This window comes from Nelumbo nucifera, chromosome 2 (genome assembly GCF_055504915.1).
Source record: "Nelumbo nucifera cultivar China Antique chromosome 2, China Antique-T2T, whole genome shotgun sequence".
NCBI lineage: Eukaryota > Viridiplantae > Streptophyta > Magnoliopsida > Proteales > Nelumbonaceae > Nelumbo > Nelumbo nucifera.
The window spans coordinates 27,506,426-27,528,397 of record NC_142650.1 but is presented as its reverse complement, the minus strand read 5'-3'; the positions used below and the strand labels follow the sequence as shown (position 1 = coordinate 27,528,397).

The window sequence follows — 21,972 nt, the reverse complement described above, 5'->3', positions numbered from 1 at the left end:
AACCCAGGACAACAATTGTTTTTCAAATCTAAAAAAGTATAACAACCACAGTCCAGCCCCACTATAGGTTATTTGATCACCATGATCACAAAGAAAAATATACTATTGCTGTCGCACCAAAAGAACAGGTCACACCAGACCTATGAATGCTCATACCTGGTCACAAAGGATCACACGATCCATATAAGAGGTTCGCCAGACCTACGACTGCTCATACCTGGTCACAAAGGATCACACAATCCACATACAGACGTTGGAAACTGTTAAATCCCCTCACAGCATTCAGCCACCTTGTCCTTAGAGCTTTTCTTTCTTGGCACATAACCAAGAAGAAGAGAAAAAAAAGGAAAACCTTCTCCTAGTCCTAGACCAATCACAGGTGAGTTTCTTGAGCCCCAATCTTGGAAAAACAGCAAGAAAAGAAGAAAACCACTTGATTGGTCTGTTCTCAGGCCCAGTACTTGCGCTCTGATACCATATTACCAGCAGAGAATGAAGAGGAAGAGGAGAGAGAGAGAGATCAAAAAAAGGAACTGGTGGTGCCAGCCCAAAACTATTTATATTAGAGTGACCAACAACTAATAAAGAAAGGAAAAATTACAAAAAAGTTCCTGTGGCCTAAGTAATAACACCTGTGGCCTAAGTATAAATATATATATATATATATATATATGTATGTATGTATGTATTGTACAAACTGGTTGTATGACATGGTATCAGAGCATGCTGGTCTCTGGGTTACCCTGTTATGTGATTTCAGCAAGAGAAAACACATCAGAACTCTCTGGAAAAGCTTCTGTTTGAAGGGAAACTTTACTGGCTATGTCGCCCAGACTAAGTCCACCCATTCAGAAAGTTTCAGTGAAAGAGGACTAGTATTTGGGGAGTATTGTTCTCCTCTCTAGGGCGGCAGTTTCTGAAAATCTGTACACATCAGGTTGGTGAATCCCATCTTTTGTTCACTCAGCTTGTTTAATTTATTTTCCTTCTTGGACCCCATATTTGGTGTCTCCCTAGGGTTTTCCTACTTCTTAACTGTTTTGTTGAAGTGCTAAAACAATCCTGGGGTGATTCCATTCCCCTCTTCAGTTTGACAGTCCTGAAACACTACTGAGTTGGACTGTCAACACTAGAAACCCCCACCTTGGATCTGTTCTGGCATTTTCTTTGGAGGATTTCGATTCCTCTATAGGAAGAAACATTTATGTGGACTGTACTACTGAATTTAAGTGATTTTACATATCCTCTGAATCGGTTTTCAGCTGTTTCTCTGTATTTCTTGCTGTTGCCTTGCTGCTGAAAGTTTTTCTTTCTGAGAATTTCACTTGTTTGGATGTTGGGATATTGATTTCAGCATTTGCATTGTTTTTGGAATCAAGTGTAGTGCTTAAAAAACTTGGGAATTAAATATCAATGATGTTGTTTGTTTCTCTGGACTTTTTTTTTCTTGGACTGAAATGGCTGAGAAGGTGGAAGTTATTCTGGTGAAGTTTGATGGAACCAACTACAGTATGTGAAGTTCCATTTCAACTTCTTTCTTGAAGGAAAGGGTCTTGAAGGCTATTTGAATGGGATTGTTAGTAAACCTGATGAAACAGATACTAAGGCCTTTACACAATGTAAACTTGATAATGGGAAATTAGTCTCCTAGATTCTGAGCTCCATTGTACTTCACATTTCTGTTCCCATGAGAAGACTGTGAACAGCCTATGAGATGTATTCTTACTTGAAGAAGGTTTATCATCAATCCAACATGTCAAGACAAGAATACTATGTAGGCTTCATCAATTTATGGGCAGAATATGAACTGGTTAACACTGATCCCTTTGATCCCCATCAAACTTGATGGAACAAATTATTTAGCTTGATAACAATCTATAAAGATTCATGTCTATAGTAGAGGTAAACTGGGGTTTCTTACGGGTAGTAAGGAGAAATTGTGAGAGACTGATCCTACATATGAGAAATGGATACAGGATAACTATACAATTATTGGATGGTTGGTAAATTCTATGCAGTTCCACATAAGTCAACATTATCTTTGGATGACTTCAACCAAGGAGATTTGGGATAGTGTTACTGAAACATATTCTCAGAAATTGAATGTTGCAAGGGCCTACAAACTGAAGAATGATGTGAAAAATCTGAAATAGGGGGTGAAGAGTGTTACTGTCTACTACTCAATGTTGAAGTCACTATGGTAGGAGATTGATGTTATGGAAGTAGTTGTATGAGAAAGCACCAAGGATGCAGAGACATTTAGGAAATTTGTGGAAAAAAACAGGGTGTTTGAGTTTCTTATAGGACTTAACCCTGAATTTGATATTACGAGACATAATATTTTGGCCAAGGATGAAGTAACTCTTGCTTAGGCATATTCTATGGTGAGCAGTGAAGAGAGCAAGCAACAGGTACAGTTACAGGGTCCACCACCTTCAGAACATTTTGCACATGCTGGGATAAAACCAAAGGGGCCAACTGAGAAGAAAGAGGTGATATGTGAATACTGCAAGAAACTGAAACATACTAAGGATACTTGTTGGAAACTTCATCTGGATCTTCTCCCAGATAGGTTTCGGAACAACAACAACAACAACTTTAAAGAAAGGTGGTCAGTCTGGAAAGCCCAAGAATGCAAATGTTGCTACAACATCTAAAGGTGGAAATAGAGAAAGAAAGGTAATCAGAGTCTTGAGGAGTACTATGCTAGCATGAGAAACATTTGTAATGAATTGAATGTTTATCACCCCCACTTCTGATGTCAAAATTCAGCAACAACAGAGAGAACAACTTGATGTGACTCGGTTTTTGGTGGGGCTGAATCTGAATATGAACCAGTGCAGACTCAGATACTAGGAGGGTCATCTATCCCTTCCTTAGAAGAGGTGTTTGCTCGACTCAGGATGATTTCCATTGGATCTACCGAGAACCCTAATATTTCCGATAGATCAGCCCTAGCAGTATCCAGAGGCCGTGGTGTTAGAGGTGGAGCTCGGGGAGCTCAGTCTGGCCGTAGTGGTAGTAGAGGACCGGCATATGGCCGGAGTGGTGGTAGTGGACCTACATATAACCGTGGTGGTGGTCGTGCTGGGGGTCGAGATTCAGGGGGAGCCCGTGGCAGAGGACGTAGTTCGGGTCCAAGGAGGTGTACACAATGTGGTATGGATGGACATTGTTGTAAGGCTTAATTGTTCTTTATAACTGCTGTTAGTAGGACAATTTCAGCGACTAGCCTTTTTTTTCTTTCTTTTCTTATTGTTCTTATCCTAGGATATGCCGCCAGGGGCATACTTGTAATTGCATCTCTTTTATAAAGATTAATATAAATAGAAAACTGGAGGCAACCAGTACTGATTTTTTCTCCTCTCATCCGTACCTCTCTTTCTTTCTTTCTCTCTCTCTCTCTCTCTCTCAATCATCACGAGCGACCACATGGTATCAGAGCAGGCTTTCTGGGTTGGAGGAGACCTATGATCATAGCTTCAGCCTTTCTAAAAGTGATTGGACGTGGCTACCTTTACAGAAACCCTAGCGGCAGCTTGTTTTCAGTCCTCTCTGGCGGCTGTATCTGCTGAAACCCTAGTGGTCCCTAGCGGCGGTTTTCTGAGAAACCCTACCAGTTTCTGGCCGTAGGGTGGTGCTGGTGCAATGAAACCCTAATCGAAGAAGGGTGTTGATGGTGCAAACTCCTCGGTTATCCAGTGCTGAACAGGTGTGTTTTTGTTTCAGTTTATCTCAGTACTCTTTGTCCAATGGTGCGTAGGGCTCATGCCTTGATTATATGATTACTAGTTTGGACATTGGATGGTTAGAGTGGGGGAACCACATTCAGACTGACAGTAGTGTTTGTATTGGTGGTGCTGAACCGATGATCGGACTGTTTACTGTTCCGTTTGGACGTTGTATTGACTGAACCCTTATTCTCAGCAGTAGTCCCTGTGTTCTCAGCAATTTTCAATAATTTGTTGCTCACATTCTAGGAGCAAACCCTGAGTTGCCACATTCTAGTTGTGGCGGCTGTGCTGTTGGGTGGCATTTGGACTGGTTTTTTTGTAGTGTTCAATGGCAAGTCATGAATTAACCTCACCGGGGAATACACCAACCTGCAACACAGCAGGTATGGGAGGTGAAAACATGGTTTTTCCCATGCCAATTACCCCTTTGAACGGTCTGAACTACCTGGAGTGGGCTAAGAGTGTAAAACTCTATGTAACGGCAAGGGGTAAGGCTGGTTACATCAATGGAAGGGTGAAAGAACACAAGGGTGAGACGGCCGAACATGATAGGTGGGACCAAGAAAACAATATGGTGATGTCTTGGCTCCTCGCAGCCATGGAACCTGATGTGAAAAAGAATTTTATGTGGGCAGACACCGCCAGTGAGATCTGGGAACAGGCCAGAATTACCTATTCTGAGCAAAGACATTACGCCAAGGTTTACCAATTGCAAGCTGAGTCTTCAACATGTAAACAGGGAAACCATAGCTTGTCCTCATATTATTCAGCCCTTACCTCCATATGGAAGGAGTTGGACCATTATCAGGCCATAGAGTGGAAGCACGATGATGATGCTAAGGCCTACAGGAAGCTGGTCTCTCAACAACGAGTGTTTGCTTTCTTGTTAGGGCTGAACCCTGTATATGAACCATTGAGGGTGCAGATCCTAAGAAGCAAAGAATTTCCTACGGTACACGAAGTATACTCCCTTGTCCAATCTGAAGAAAGCAGGCGGAGTGTGATGGTTACAGCTGAGGGGGAGCAACAAGTTGCCTTGGCTGCGATGAATAACAGCTCAACAGGAAAGAAAGGTGATCCTAAGAAGGCAGATGATAAAGATAAACTATTTTGTACCCACTGTAGACGGTCACGACATACACGTGACACTTGTTGGGACATCCACGGGAAACCCAAGTGGGCAGCAAAGAATCAAGAACAGGGTAAAGGTCATTTGAAAAGAACAAGCACAACACATGTGGCAACTCAGGACACTCAAGTTGCCGGTAGTACCCAGGACCCCCCTAATAAGCCTGACCCCAAGGAGGATATAATGAATTCATTCAGAGAGCACCTGGAATCTTATGGTAGGGCATTGCGGCAAATGGAAAGCTCAGTCACTGGTACTCCCTCTACTTCTTTTGCATCTACTTCAGGTAATGTGGCTTCTGCATTCCATGTCACTCCCACAGATTCCCCTTGGATCGTTGACTCAGGGGCCTCAAATCACATGACCAGTAAGCCTAACTTATTCCAGTCTTATAGCCTTTTGTCAGGAAGGGATAGAGTGAGACTTGCAGATGGTTCTTTTTCTTCCATTGCAGGTCAATGATCAATATCCCTTCCCCATGGCCTAAACCTGAATTGTGTATTGCATGTCCCTCAACTTCCCATAAACTTGCTTTCAATTAGTAGCATTACAAACTCCTTGAATTGTAGTGTGACTTTTTTTGCTGACTCATGTGTATTTCAGGACCTAACTTCTGGGAGGACGATTGGTAGAGGAAGCCTAGTGGACGGTCTCTACATTCTCGACAACAAAGCTGGTCTCTCGGTGTCATCCTCAGAGTCGCATATCAGTCAAATAAGAGTCAAATTTTGTTGTGGCACAGTCGTTTAGGTCATGTTTCTTTCGAAATAATAAGATGTTTGTTTCCACTTTTATTTAAGTCGTGTTCAGTGTCAGAGTTCATGTGTCAAACGTGTCAGTTGAGTAAACAATGTAGAACAACCTTTCATTCAAGCAACAAAAGATCAAATGTTCCTTTTCATGTTGTGTATTCTGATGTATGGGAGCCTACAAATGTAATCTCTAAGGGCGGATATAAGTACTTTATTACATTGATTGATGATTACTCTTGCTATACATGCGTAATCCCTATGTGTAGCAGAGACGAGGTTCCAAAGATAGTGAAAGACTTCCAGAGGATGGTGTTTATGCAGTTCCATGTTGAAATACAGATCTTCCAATCCGGTAATGCGAAGTAATACTTCCATGGGGAGCTCAATGAGTTCTTCGCCTCCCCTGGGTCCATTCATAGAAGCTCATGCGCCAGAACACCACAACAAAATGGTGTTGCAGAAAGGAAAAACAGACACCTCCTTGAGGTAGCCTGCGGGATGATGTAACACATGAATGTCCCAAAAAGGTTTTGGGTGGATGCTATACTTGTAGCTGCGTATGTCATCAACCGCATGCCCTCCAGAGTATTGAATTACATGGCCCCTCATCAGTTATTGTACCCTCAGTTTCCTTTATTTTCCATCCCCATGAGAGTCATTGGTTGTCGGGCCTTTGTCCATGATTTGTCTCCCTCCAGAGGTAAGTTAGATCCTCGGTCCATTCCTTGTGTCTTTCTGGGATACCCATCCTCTCAAAAGGGGTATCGGTGTTTTGACCCGGTTAGTCGTAAATTTTTTGTGTCTATGGATGTGTCCTTCTTTGAGTCCGAGCCATTCTTCCCTCCTTCTCCTCAGGGGGAGAGCCGTAGTGTGGAAGAGGAGAAGCAGGTTCAGGTACCTCTTCCTTCTATTCCGGACCTCACTCCCTTCCGTGTCTTCCAACGTACTCGTCGGAGAGATCAGCAGTGTGATAGAAATGTGGAGCAACCAAACACTGAGCAACTGACATCACCAGAATCCCAGGAGGTAAGTCCAACCCCTAACCCTACTCCCACTGTGGACGACCTAGACATCCCTATTGCCCAACGAAAGGGAGTCAGGTCCTGCACTACCAAACACCCCATTACCCACTTTGTTTCCTATGACCACATTTCTCCCTCGTACCGAGCCTTCCTATCGGCAGTTGACTGCATCCCTGTTCCCAAGAATGTTGCAGAAGCCTTAAAATACCCTGAATGGGTAGATGCCATGAAGGAGGAGATTGATGCCCTCCACAAAAATCAGACTTGGGAATTGGTGGATCCTCCAGAGGGGAAAGAACCCGTGGGGTGCAAATGGGTGTTCACAGTTAAGCAGAAGGTAGATGGAACAGTTGAAAGGTACAAAGCAAGACTAGTAGCCAAAGGGTACACACAGGTATATGGAGTTGACTATGATGAGACTTTTGCTCCGGTGGCTAAGATGAACTCGATTAGGGTTCTCCTGTCCTTACCTGCTAACTTTGACTGGGATTTGCATCAATTGGACATAAAGAATGCCTTCCTGAATGGTGACTTAGAAGAAGAGGTATACATGGTTCAACCTCCTGGATTCTGTGCCAAGGGAAGTGAAAACAAGGTGTGCAAGCTACGGAAGTCTCTCTATGGCTTAAAACAGTCTCCCAGAGCCTGGTTCAGTATGTTTCACATGGCAGTTCAAGAGATGGGGTTCCAACAATGCCAGTCTGATCATACACTCTTTGTGAAGAGATGTCAGGAGCAGGTTGCCGTATTGATAGTGTATGTAGACGATACCATCATTACAGGGAGTTGGAGCTCAGAGATACAAAATTTGAAACAATTCCTTGCATCCAAATTTGAAGTGAAAGATCTAGGACTCTTAAAGTATTTCCTTGGGATCGAAGTTGCCCGTTCAAAAAGGGGTATCTTTGTCTCTCAAAGGAAATACACCATTGATCTATTACGGGATATAGGTAAATTAGGTGCAAGGACGACAAATACTCCTATGGATGTGGACCACAAGCTAGGTGACTGTATTGGTGAACCTCTGAAAGATGTAAAGCATTTCCAAAAGTTAGTGGGGAAGCTGATTTATCTATCCATGACCCGTCCAGATATTGCCTATTCAGTTGGGGTTCTGAGCCAGTTTATGCACTCTCCTAAGAAGCCACACATGGAGGCAGCAGAGAGAGTCCTTAGATACTTGAAGAAACATCCAGGAACAGGCCTACTATTCAGGAAACACAATCACCTAAAGCTGGAAGTCTTTACAGATGCTGATTGGGCAGGAGCTGTGGATGATAGAAAGTCCACTAGTGGGTATTGCACATAAGTGGGAGGGAATCCGGTGACCTGGAAGAGCAAGAAGCAAAGTGTGGTAGCAAGATCAAGTGTAGAAGCTGAGTATAGAACTATGGCACATGGGGTGGCTGAAGTCCTTTGGCTAAAGAACCTTCTAGGTGAGCTTGGAGTTGCTGTTCATAGTCCTATGTCTCTTTACTGTGACAACAAGGCTGCAATAAACATCGCCAGCAACCCAGTCCTACATGAGAGGACCAAGCATATTGAGGTGGATAAGCACTTCATAAGGGAGAAACTGGAAGAAAGGGAAATTTGCATCCCTTATGTCAACTCCAAGGAACAACTTGCTGATGTCCTTACAGAAGGACTTCCGTGTTCGCGGCACAATGAGTTATGTGACAAGCTGGGCATGATAGACATCTTCAGCCCAACTTGAGGGGGAGTGTTGTAAGGCTTAATTGTTCTTTATAACTGCTGTTAGTAGGACAGTTTCAGCGACTAGCCTTTTTTTTTTCTTTCTTTTCTTATTGTTCTTATCCTAGGATATGCCGCCAGGGGCATACTTGTAATTGCATCTCTTTTATAAAGATTAATATAAATAGAAAACTGGCGGCAGCTAGTACTGATTTTTTCTCCTCTCATCCGTACCTCTCTTTCTCTCTCTCTCTCTCTCTCTCTCTCTCTCTCTTTCTCTCTCTCAACCACCACGAGCGACCACAGACATACCATCAATTATTGCTATAACTTGCATGGTCCACCTTTAACTTGGGCCAATCATGCCGTGACCAGTGACAATAGCTTCAGACAGGAGAGGTTGTTACAGGCCACATCTCAGCAGAACACAGCCACATCTCAGCAGAACACGGCCACTCTCGCACACTCAGGTATGGCTTGTCTGGCATCCACACCCCATCCCTAGATTATTGATTCTGGAACCTCCGATCACATGACTGGAACTCCAGGTGTGTTTTCTTCCCTCTCTCATTGCTCAACATCACAATCTATTACCCTTGCTAATGGTTCCACATCCTCCATTTGTGGTGTTGGTAATGTTGACCTGGACCCTGTATCCCTATCCTCAGTTTTGTATGTTCCTAAATTTCCTTTTAATCTTATGTCTGTTAGTAAGTTGACCAAGTCTCTTAATTGCTCCATTACCTTTTTTACCCCTCTTCATGTGTTTTTCAAGATCACAAGACGGGGATGAAGATTGGTGGAGGGCATGAAGCTGGTGGATTGTATTATGTTGATGATGGTGGAAGTACGTCAACAACTCTCCAATCGTCCCTCTCTCCTCTCTAGTGGCACTGTCGATTTGGTCATCCTTCACTAAAAGTTTTGAAGTCTTTGGTTCCTTCATTGAGTCATCTTTTTGTTTTGGATTGTGAGTCATGTCAGTTGGGGAAACATCATCGTGTTCCCTTTAGTCCTAGAGTTGATAATCGTGTATTGAGTCATTTTTCTTTGGTTCATTCAGATGTTTGGGGTCCTTATAAAGTGATGTCATACAACGGATATAAATATTTTGTCATTTTTGTTGATGATTATTCAAGGATGACGTGGCTCTATTTAATGAAAGAAAGAAGTGAATTGTTTACCATTTTCCAAAAGTTTTATGCTGAGATTTGCAACCAAGTTGGTGTTCACATTAAAATTTTTCGTCATGATAATGGCTGTGAATATCTCTCTTCATCATTTCGGGACTACCTAGACCAACATGGCATTATCCATCAGACTTCATGTACCTACACCCCACAACAAAACGGGGTGGCTGAGAGAAAGAATTGTCACCTCTTGGAAACAACTCGGTCCCTCATGCATCACATAAATGTTCCCAAATCCTTTTGGAGTGATGCAGTGCTTACTTCCTGCTTCTTGGTTAACCGGATGCCCACGTCTATCTTTGATGGTCATTCCCCATTCACCACATTGTTTCCTACATTGTCTCCGTTTCCTCTCTCTCCTCAAGTTTTTGGATGTGTTTGTTTTGTTCATAATCTGGGGTCAGGAATGGACAAGTTAGATGCATAGTCTATTAAGTGCATCTCCCTTGGCTATTCCTGGACTCAGAAAGGGTATAAGTGTTATCGCCCTAGCTCTTGATGTTCCTTTGTATGTGTTGATGTTACTTTCTTTGAGTCTACTCTATTCTTCTTGGGGTCTGGTGATGTTTCTTCCTCCTCATCACCTCCTCCCCTTCCTCTTCCAGTTGTGGACTCTGTTCTTCTTGTTCCCGCAGTGACCAAGTCTTTGCCTCCGGTGCCACCACCTGTTGAACGACCACCGATCCATCACGTGTATACACATCGCCCACATGTACCGGAACCTCCTCCAATTTCATCATCGTCGGCAGATCCGACAACTGTTACCACACCAGCCCCGACCCCAGTATCTGATCTTGATCTTCCCATTGCCTTGCAGAAAGGTAAGTGCAGTTGTACCCTTCATCCTATTTCTAATTATGTTTCATTGACTCACCTTTCTACTTCCCATCGCCAGTTTATCTCTTTGTTATCCTTTGTTGTTATACCTAAGGATGTCCAGGAAGCCCTTGCCTCTCTAGGATGGTGCCGTGCGATGGAAGAAGAACTCTTAGCTCCGGCTCATAATCATACATGGGAGCTCACCACTCTTCCTCCTGGTAAGCAGGCTGTTGGCTGTAAGTGGGCTTATACGGTTAAGTACTTACCTGATGGCAGTGTAGAGCGGCTGAAAGCTAGATTGGTTGCCAAAGGGTATTCCCAAACCTATGGTATTGATTACATAGAGACTTTCTCCCCGGTTGCTAAGATTGGTTCAGTCTATGTTGTGATTTCTCTTGCTGCGATGTATGATTGGCCCCTCTATCAGCTTGATATCAAGAATGCCTTCTTGCATGGTGATCTGCTCGAGGAGGTCTATATGGAGCAACCACCGGGGTTTGTTGCTCAGGGGAGGGTGGTAAGGTGTGCCGGCTACTGAAGGCCATTTATGGGCTTAAATAGTCTCTTCGAGCATGGTTTGGCAGATTTAGTGAGGTAGTAAAGAAGTTTGGTATGAAACAATGCCAAGTTGACCATTCCATCTTCAGTCATGACTCTCAGGCAGGGAAGATCCTATTAGTGGTGTATGTAGATGATACTGTCATTACTGGGAATGATAAAATGGGCATTGACAGGTTGAAGATCTTTCTGCAGGATCATTTTCGGACAAAGGACCTTGGTAAATTGAAGTATTTCTTGGGGATAGAAGTATCAAGGTCCAAGCATGGTATTAACTTGTGTTAGAGGAAATATGCTCTTGATTTGCTTGAAGAAACAGATTTTTTAGGTGCTAAACCAGCTGAAACTCCTATGGAAGCAAACACTAAGCTGAGCAATGATATGGGTGCAGTGTTTGAAGACCCTGGCAGATACCGGCGGCTGGTAGGTAAACTGAACTACCTAACCATCACTCGGCCAGACATTTCATTCGCAGTTAGTGTGGTAAGTCAGTTCATGCAGAAACCTCTGGTTCCACATTGGGATGCGGTTATAAGGATTGTAAGGTATTTAAAGGGGGCTCCTGATCGCGGTTTGATATACAGAAGTGGTGGAAAACTTGAAATAGAAGGATATACTGACGCTGATTGGGCCGGTTCTGTATCTGAATGGAGACCTACCACAGGCTATTGCACTTTTCTTGGGGGTAATCTGGTGACATTGAAAAGCAAGAAGCAGACAGTTGTGGAAAGAAGTGAAAGCTGAACCACTGTAGTTGAAGTAGCAGAGAAGAGGAGAAGAAGAAGAGATGCTGAAAATGTCGAACTGTCCTAGCCAGTCGACCAGTTCTTTATTTATAGATGAATATAGTACAAGGTACAAGAAATTACTGGGATGCCCCTGATTAGTGATGGGACACCCAGATGACTTAAATCATTAAACAGGATTAGGCCCATTAACATAAGCCCAGTTACAAGATAAGTTAAACATAAGAATGGGCTAATAAGAACTCTTATCAGCCGAACATCACTCTAACATTCTAACACTCCCCCTCAAGCTAAGCATAGATATCAATCATGTTTAGCTTGCCAAGTATGTCCCTGAACTTCGTTGATGCCAGCCCTTTAGTTAATACATCTGCAATCTGCATCTCTGATGGAGTATAAGGCACACAGAGTTCTCCTGAAATAATTCTCTCTCTGACAAAGTGTCGATCAATTTCAATATGTTTTGTCCTGTCATGCTGCACAGGATTGTTGGCAATGTTGATAGCAGCTTTATTATCACAATACAGCTTGAGAGGACCCTCTGTCTTGATACCAAGCTCATTTAGGAGAGTCCTGAGCCATAAGAGTTCAGCAACCCCGTGTGCCATAGCCCGGTATTCTGCTTCTGCACTTGATCTAGCCACAACATTCTGCTTCTTACTACGCCATGTGACTAGGTTTCCTCCCAAGAATGTACAGTAACCTGAGGTTGATTTTCTGTCTCCAACAGACCCAGCCCAATCAGCATCAGTGTAGGCTTCAATTTCAAGTCTGCTGTTTTTTCTGAATAAAATTCCTTTCCCTGGGCAAGTCTTCAAGTATCTGAGGATTCTTTCCACTGCTCTCATATGAGGGATCTTTGGTGAGTGCATGAATTGACTGACAACATGCACTGCATAGGCAATGTCTGGCCGAGTAAGGGATAAGTATATCAGTTTTCCTACCAACTTTTGGTACCTTTCCTTATCACAGTATTCTTCACCCATTGATTCTTGTAATCCATGGCTTGGTTCTATTGGAGTGTCTGCTGGCCTACACCCCATCATGCCTGTTTCCTCTAGGAGATCTAGCACATACTTTCTTTGACATATGTAGATTCCTTCTCTTGATCTAGCAACTTCAATTCCAAGAAAGTATCTCAGATTTCCCAGGTCTTTGATCTCAAACTCTGAAGCTAAGAACTCCTTCAGCCTCTTCATCTCTCTCACATCATTTCCAGTAATCACCATATCATCCACATACACAATGAGTGCTGTAAGTTTGTCATCCTGTCTCCTTGTAAACAATGTATGATCTGCACTGCTCTGAGTGTACCCTACTTTCTTCATGGCCAAACAAAGTCTCTCAAACCATGCCCGGGGAGATTGCTTCAAACCATATAATGCTTTCCTTAGTTTACATACCTTCTTTCCAACATCATATCCAGGTGGGGGTTCCATGAATACCTCTTCATGAAGATCACCATTTAGGAAGGCATTCTTCACATCCAGCTGATGAAGTTCCCAAGAGAATTTTGCTGCTAGTGACAGTAGAACCCTGATTGTGTTGAGCTTTGCTACTGGGGCAAAGGTTTCCTTGTAGTCAATTCCTTCCTTTTGTGTAAACCCCTTTGCCACGAGTCTGGCCTTGTACCTCTCAACTGACCCATCTTCCCTGTGCTTTACTGTGAATACCCACTTGCACCCAACAGTGCCTTTCCCTTCTGGCAGGTCCACCAATTCCCATGTCCTTGCTTTCATTAGGGCTTTCATCTCCTCATTCATGGCTTCTTTCCACCTTGGATCAGATGCCGCCTCTGAATACCTGGAAGGGACACATACAGAGGAAAGAGCAGACACAAAGGAATGATAGGCAGGGGATAAGTGTGAGTAAACAACATAATCGGCTATGGGATGCCGAGTGGTACAAGAACGAACAGGTTTACGGAGAGCAATAGGAAGATCCAAATCTGAATTGAGTGAATCAGAATTACCTTGGATTGCAGAGACAGATTGATCTGAGTTCAACTGGTTGCAATCATGAGGTTGAGGGGCCTTCTTCCTTCTACTGTATGTAAGTATCTCTTTCTCTTGTTTACTGGAACCTTCAGAAGTATCAGCCGAATCTGGAGAAGCAACTGGCACAGTGGAAGTCTCACTAGGTTGACCCGGAATGTTATAGCTAGTAGTAGTGGAAGGTGCTGAAATGGGAACAAAAAGGAAGGGAGAATGAGAATCCTCTTCCAACCCACTACTCTCCCCCTGAAGAGGATTCTGAGAAGACTCGAAATAGGGTTGAAACTCAAAAAAGACTACATCCCTGGTGACATTTTTTCTTGGAGACAGGATCATAACACTTATACCCCTTCTGCGTAGGAGAGTACCCCAAAAATATTCCCTTTGTAGCCTTAGGATCCAGCTTGGTCTTCTTTGGATCTTTCACATGTATGAAGCATGTACAACCAAAAACCCGCGGGGGAAGAGGAAATTCTGGAAGAGTGGGACACAAAACAGAGAAAGGGGTCTTCATACCCAGTACCTTAGATGGCATCCGATTTATCAGGTATGATGCAGTGAGAACAGCTTGAGACCAATATTGCTTGGGCACATTGTGCTGGAAAAGAAGGGCTCGAGCTGTCTCCAATAGATGTCTGTTCTTGCGCTCAGCGACCCCATTTTGCTGAGGGGTGTAAGCACACGATGATTGATGTAACATGCCTGCATCTTCCATGAATGAGTTCAGGGATCTTTCAAAGTATTCAGCTGCATTGTCTGAACGGAATTGCTTGATCTTTTTATCAAATTGTGTTTCAACCATCTTGCAAAACATCATAGTTATCCGGGGAACTTCTTCACGTCCTTTCAATAGATAAATCCAAGTGCACCGAGAATAATGGTCAATAAAACTGATGAAGTAACGGAAGCCATCAATGGAAACAATGGGTGAAGGACCCCAAACATCAGAATGAACCAAGTCAAAAGGGGCTTGAATTTCATTACTAGAAATTGGATACATTGATCTACATTGTTTTGACATTTGACACACATCACAAATTAAACTTTGACTCGAAATGCCCTTACATAATTCGGGAAACAACATTGCTAAGGAAGAAAAGGACAAATGACCTAGCCTAGCATGCCACAAGTGCAGCCTAGCTATTGACTCCACACTCTCTGGACTAGTAGTAGAAGCTTGCATGGCTGAGCTGACATCTTCATCAAAGTAGTAGAGGCCCCCATACTCATGACCACTCCCAATCGTTCTCCTCGTCAATCTGTCCTGGAAGACACAATGAGAAGGAAAGAAAGTTATACTGCAGTTCAAGTTTTTTGTAAGCTTTGAAACAGACAACAGATTTGAGGTAAGACTAGGAACATGTAGGACTGATTTAAGAGAGAGATCCTTGCTTAGGTCAACCACCCCCTTTCCAGAGATGGTGGAGAGGGACCCATCAGCTACTCTCATCTTATCCTGGCCAGACAACAAATGATATGTGGAGAATAAGGAGGACATATGTGTCATATGGTCAGTGGCTCCGGAATCAATCACCCAAGAGGTAGAATTAATGGAACTAGATGCACTAAATGCAGAGGCTGTACCTGATTTGGCAAGAGAGGTGGAAGCTAAAGAATTGTTCTTCAGACGGGCTAATGCCCGACTGAGAATCTCTACCTCACTAGCTGTGAAGCCCAAAGTACTTGGTCCAGAGGAGTCGGCAGCCTGCCTTGCGGTGGAAGATGACACTGTCTGAATACTCTGTGAGTTGTCACTACTGTTGTTGGTGGCAAGATTCCCACTTGCTGTGTGGCCCTTCTGTTGCCTTTTGTCCTTTCTCAGAGCAGCTGGCTTCAGATGAGGGTACAGGACCCAACATTTCTCCTTTGTGTGTTTCTCACCACCACAATGTGTACACTTGAGGGACTTCTTGTCTGAAAATCTATTCCCCTTAGTGGAGACTAAGGCTGAATGCTCGCCAGGTTGTTCTGTTGATTGTGTCTGGGAGTCAACTTGCATCTCCTTTCTCCTTACTTCTTCATTCCTCACCAGGTAGTAGACATGGTGAAGCTCAGGTAATTCATCTCTCCCTAGAATCTGTGACCTTATACCTTCATATACAGGGTCAAGACCCGCCAGAAACTTGAAGGCTCTGCCCTCCTCAATCTGCTTATCATGCCTCCCCTTATCATTAGCATTTTCCCAATCCAAAATCAAATGGTGGTCAAGCTCTTCCCAGAGGCCTTCCAGTGTTGCAAAGTAGGTTGCCACGGACATGTCTCCTTGCCTTAGGGCTGCAATGTCTTGGTTCAGCCTGTAGATTCTAACATTGTTCTTTTTCTGGCCATATGTCTTAGATACTTTCTCCCAAATTTTAGCAGCTGTGGGGAAGTGATGAACAGTTCTGGCCACCCTAGGAGTCATAGAGGCCAGCAACCAAGACATGACTGTGGCATTTTCCTTACGCCACACGGTGTATTCAGGACTGCCAATTTCTGGTTGTTTCTTGTCTCCATCCAAATAGCCAGTGAGGTCACGAGAGGTAATAAACAGTCTTGCTGAGACAGACCACTCTCTAAAGTTATATTCATCCAATAGCACACTTGTAATCTGCAAGCTATGCAGATTAGGGTTCTCCAGGTTTGAAGACCTTATAAGAGGTCTGTTATCTTTAGAAGAAACTTCACTGGATAGTGATGACATCCTGACTTCGGTCAAGGAGTTGTTTACAGTACTGTTGGTGGTTCTGGTTAGGGCTGGCCGAAGTAGTCACAGAGTTCACAGTGCTGATAGCACACAGGATAGGCTTCACTTGGACTAAACCAGTTCGGGTACAGCAGCAAGAAAAAAAAATTCTGTAACTGAACCAGTTCACAGAGCTGGAGTAGGGCTGGTAACCGACCTGGAAATGATCAGTAACTGAAGTCGCCACAGTCTTGTAAAGGTTTTTTCTGAACCAGTTCTGATGCAGGTTCTGTTACAGCAGCTAAAAGTGTTCTGGGCTAGTAACCGACCTGTGCTATGTAGACTCCACTTTGCACTTCGAGTACTGCTACTGTAAAGGGAGTTTCCCTCCTTACAGACAACACTAGGACTGCTGAAATCAGTCCTCAACTAGGTCTGTCCTATACAGACCTCTTCTTAGCAGCCGAATAGCTGCTAACTACTAGAAACTAGTAGGACTCCAGCTTCAGGGTCTTACCTCCCTTGCGCCCTACAACCAAGGGAAACCCTAGGTCGAACCTTGTGTTGTTCTCCTGCAACCCTAGGGTTTCACAGCAGCAACCCAGATAAAAAAAAGGTGAACTACAGCAAGAAGGATGAGATGGCGTCAGCAGTAACCAGGAAAGTGCTCAATGCTCTGATACCATGAAAGCTGAACCACTGTAGTTGAAGTAGCAGAGAAGAGGAGAAGAAGAAGAGATGCTGAAAATGTCGAACTGTCCTAGCCAGTCGACCAGTTCTTTATTTATAGATGAATATAGTACAAGGTACAAGAAATTACTGGGATGCCCCTGATTAGTGATGGGACACCCAGATGACTTAAATCATTAAACAGGATTAGGCCCATTAACATAAGCCCAGTTACAAGATAAGTTAAACATAAGAATGGGCTAATAAGAACTCTTATCAGCCGAACATCACTCTAACATTCTAACAAGAAGCAGTGCAGAGGCAGAATATAGAGCTATGGCACATACTACTTGTGAACTAGTGTGGCTAAGGAACCTTCTACAGGAGATGGAATACATTGTTGATACTCCAATGAAGCTCTACTGTGACAATAAGGCTGCAGTTCACATTTCCTCTAATCCGGTGTTTCATGAGAGAACCAAAGACATAGAGGTTGATTGCCACTTTGTTAGAGAGAAGGTGCTGAGTGGAGTGATAGACACTGCATATGTCAACACAGGGAATCAGTGGGCAGATTTGTTTACTAAAGGGTTGAGTCGGGGGAGAGTGAACTGCATATGTAACAAGCTGGGATTATGATATATACTCTCCAGCTTGAGGGGGAGTGTTAGTGTCGAGTATGTAGGGGTAATTTTGTCTTTGTGCTTGTGTTTAGGTGCTGATGTGTAAGTTTATGTTAGATTTAATGTCCCTAACTTAAGCAGGGGCATATGTGACTTTTCCACATTATTTTAGTATTATAAAATACATCTGGCCGAATGGGAGAGTGAACTTTTTCTTTCATTCGAACCAGAATCTTTTCTCCTTGTTTCTCTTCTGCTCTTCTCCTTTCTCTCTTTCTCTCTCTCTTCCTTGACTGTTATCAGTCTAATAGGCAGATCGAACACTAACACACATTGAGGTGGATTGCCACTTTATCGGAGACTTGTTTCTTGCTAGATCTTTCTCTCTTCCTCATGTTTCGTCTGAAGTGCGAGTTGCTGATATCTTCACAAAGGCAATGAGGAGATCCGGGCATTTATTCCTTGTGAGCAAATTGATGCTAATGCCTTTGTATCAATTTGAGGGGGAGTGTGAAGAGTCCCTTTGATGTATCATTCTCTGTAGTCCCTGTTGTATTGTATTTTCCTTTTTCTTATTTTATTATTTAGTCCTGTGAGGGCGTTTATGTAAATATTTATTTTTCTCTTTAGTCCTCTAAGGACCTCTCTGTATATATCTAATATATATATATATATATATATATATATGTTGGCTCTTGGGGTGGAGTTGATTGATTTAGTTTTACACCCTAGAATAGTCTTCTTTTCTCTTATATGAACTGGTTGTATGACAAGGAAGAGAGAGAGAGAGAGAGAGAGAGAGAAATCCCAAGGAATCACTCCAAGGGTCCTAGAATCACTCTAGGGTTTATAGGAATCACTCCATACAACAAACTTTCAAGAGATCTCTAAAGAAATCTTCATTCATTTATTAGCTTCAAAAGGAAGAGAATACGCCTATTTATAGAGTGACTTGTGTGGCCCGGAATACTGTTCACCATAATAATGAAAATGCCACTCCTTGTCTAGTGCATCAAGAAACACAATAACTTTCTATGTACTAATGCAAATAAACTGAAAATTGAATGACAAGCCCTACTAAACTAGAAGAATAAGATGTTATATCCCAGTCCCACACGGGACTAGTTAAAATGAAAAAAATACCCATACTGTCCACATATACAAAAATACAGAAAATTTCAGAAAATTCCAAATTTGATTCTTCAGCTCCTGCATTATATGTTTATCCCTTTAGTATATTTATATTTAATTTTTGATAAGTTTTTTTAAAAATATAAACAATCTTAGGATCTATGATATGATTCATGATTCGATTCAATTTCTTTACAATTATGATTTTTAGAACTTCACTTACCAATCCAAAAAAAACAAAACAAAGAAGGAAACTAACCTGGGAACAAGCCTCTTGGTATCTTCCAACAGCACACAACATGTGTGTGCCAGATAATGACTTGTCAGTCCTCACCATATTGGCTGCAACAACCTAGATGAAGAGACTATAGGTCATATTTCAGATTAAAAAGCTGACTGAGATGGTTTAGTTATGTGCATAGACAACCATTTACTGCAATAGTCAGAAGTGATGTGCAAGTACAAAGACTCTAAAAGATCAAAGGGAAGACAATGGAAAACATGGTTTGAAGTGGTAAAAATGATTTACAGACTTGCAATTTGATAGAAAACATGGATCTTGATAGAGAAAAATGGTGGGACAAGATTCATGTATCCAATTCCAAATAATTGGGGTTAAGGCTTAGTTGAGTATTTTAGATGGTAAAGCTAAAACAGAAATTAAGTTATCCATATTCACCTTAACAGCAAGTTCAAGAAGAGACCTTGACACTGCAGAGGAAAGAGCAACTGCACGTAGAGCATTGGCATAGAAATGAGAGTCCTCTGGAGGAGTAGAAAGTAGTAAACTAACTGCACCTTCTAAATTACCAACTGAAACAAGCCTGATTGCCACACATTGTAACACTACGTCATATAAAACTGATTGGTAAAGCACAAAACTGAACTAACTTGAGGTGCTATGATATGACTTAACTCTTCATTTTACAGTAAATTAATAGATTTGAGTAGAAAAATTTCAAAAGGTTACTAGTGAAAATATTCCTTTGATATCATGAAATCCATATTTTCTTTCCTTTCATTTGACAGGTAAAATCAAAAGACAAATGCATGTGGAAATCACTATACTAACAAAATAAATAGCATCCATTGAATAAATCTCAAACTTGAAGAACCAGAAAGCTACTTGTCAATAATCAAATAATGGCTGTCCAAGGTAAGAAAAACAGCTCATCCAACAAGGCATTCAAAAAGGGAGTTGCTTTACAATAATACTAGCAGGTACCTGTGCGATGCACATGCTTTGTTAAAAGAATTTGAGGCAAAAGGAGTTAGGGGTGTAACTTGGGCAGGCCCAACCCGAACTTAGCCTAGTCCAACTAGAGCTTTTGCACATATTGGGCTTTGAGTTGGACTTGGGTAAAAAAAAAAAAAAAACCTCAGCCCTAATCTATACTTGGGTTGGGCTTAGGTTAAGGCCTTAGGTAGCCCAAGCCCGACCTAACTCAATATGAGCCTACCCAACATTTTATGATATACATATATCTACATATTATCAAGCTTCCCTTGCTCAATTTCAATCCAAGATGTGTTGGGTTAAGCTCAGCTTGGGCCTGGGTTGGTAAACTCAGACTAGATGTCAAGTTGGGCCAAGCCCAAGCTCAAGGTTTGAGACTTAGGGTTGGGCTTGGGTTGACCATTAACCCGGCCCAACCCACCCAAGTTGCACCCTCAGAAGGATCAGTGTGGCATTCCTAATTGTATTATTTTGTATTTTTTTTCTTTTTTATTAAATGATTTGAACTTTTATATTTTTTATTTAAAATTATTAATTTGCCATTTTTCAATGGATTAGGGGATTTTTAATTAAGAATGATTAAGTTTAAATCTAATAATTTTGTTAATTTTTAACTTTATCAACAAATTTGCAATATCATTTTATTTTTTATAACTTTTATTTAATGTTATTAATTTTTATCATTTTTCAATGAATTAGGTGAGATAGGAAAGAAGGGACGAGACTCAAAAAAGAGACATCCATGGAGATATAGACCTTTTTAGACATAAGGTTATAACACTTGTACCCTTGTGAGTAGTAGGTAACCAAGGAAAACACATGGAATAGCATGAGAGTCCAGCTTACCATAAGTGGGAGACAAGTTTTACACAAAACATTGACACCCAAACACACAAATAGGAATGGAGAACAATGGATATGAGGGGAAGAGCAATTGATGTGGGGAACATTAATATGCAAAAGTAAGCCACAAGCCACCTCCAATAGTGTCGATTATTTCGCTCTACACTACAGTTTTGTTGTGGTGTGCAAGGATGGTAATTTTGATGTAATGTACCATTATGCTGGAGATTATGCATTAACATCATTAGTGAAAATACTCCTTTGCATTATCTAAGTGTAGAATTTGGGTATCAATGTGAAATTGAGTAAACACCACACATTGAAAAATTTTTACAACCTTGGGACCTCCTCTTTGGATTGTAACAAATATTGCCACGTGCACTTACTCATTTGCATTATCTATAGTGTTTACTCAGTTGACATGTAAGAAAGACACTCCAATGAGAACAAAGACACAAACTTAAACAAATCCGGAAACAAGACCTTCAAAGAAGAAAAAGATAAATGACCTAAGTGACAATGATAGAAATAATTTGGCCTTTATTACAGTGACCCTTGTGCTGCCTCAATTGACTCAGAAAACTTATGCCTTTGAAAGAATTTGAACCACTGAATTCAAAATGTAGAGACCATTTGTCATGTATCCTTTATCAATCATTCTCCTTGAAGAAAGTGGGATACACTCAGAGTGTTGTAGATCATACCTTGTTCATAAGGAAATTGGGTAATATGCTTACAACTCTCATAGTCTATGTGGATGATATGGTAATTATAGGGAATGATCCGGAAGAGATAAAAAGATTGAAGGAGTTCTTGGCATCTGAATTTGAGATTAAAAATCTAGGACATCTAAGCTAGTTCCTTGGAATTGAAGTTGCAAGGTCACAAGAAGGCATATATATATATGTATGTCAAAGGAAGTATGTTCTTGATCTTCCATAGAACATGGCACAACACACAACCGAATGGATCTCAGATCACAACAGCAGCAGAACACTGAGGAAACTCCATGAACTCAAAAACTCATCAGCTATCTTTCAGATTTGGAAAGTTCCAGTCGAATCTAGAGGAAATCTGAACGAGAGGAGAAAAAGAACAGATCTGAGCCTCCACTTCTATGGATCCTGCTCTGATACCATCTAAAATTAAAGAAAAGAAAAGGGAAGCT

General features: G+C 41.9%; 1 protein-coding gene across 4 annotated transcripts in view; it reads right to left on the bottom strand.

The window, feature by feature from the left end:
* The window catches only part of LOC104586164 (uncharacterized), a 196,209-nt gene that overhangs the window by 4,749 nt on the left and 169,488 nt on the right, over positions 1 to 21,972 (bottom strand). The window contains exons 16-17 of one of the 4 annotated variants that reach the window (XR_016082974.1): positions 19,429 to 19,548; positions 18,984 to 19,076 (exon numbers count right to left, since the gene is read on the bottom strand). Coding sequence is in view for 2 of the 4 variants with exons in the window: in XM_088899099.1 (XP_088755225.1) it covers positions 18,984 to 19,076; positions 19,404 to 19,548 (238 nt within the window). In the remaining 2 variants the exon portion in view is untranslated. Of the gene's footprint in view, positions 1 to 18,983; positions 19,077 to 19,403; positions 19,549 to 21,972 lie in introns of all 4 variants that reach the window. The other 3 variants (XR_016082975.1, XM_088899100.1, XM_088899099.1) reach the window with 3 other exon arrangements.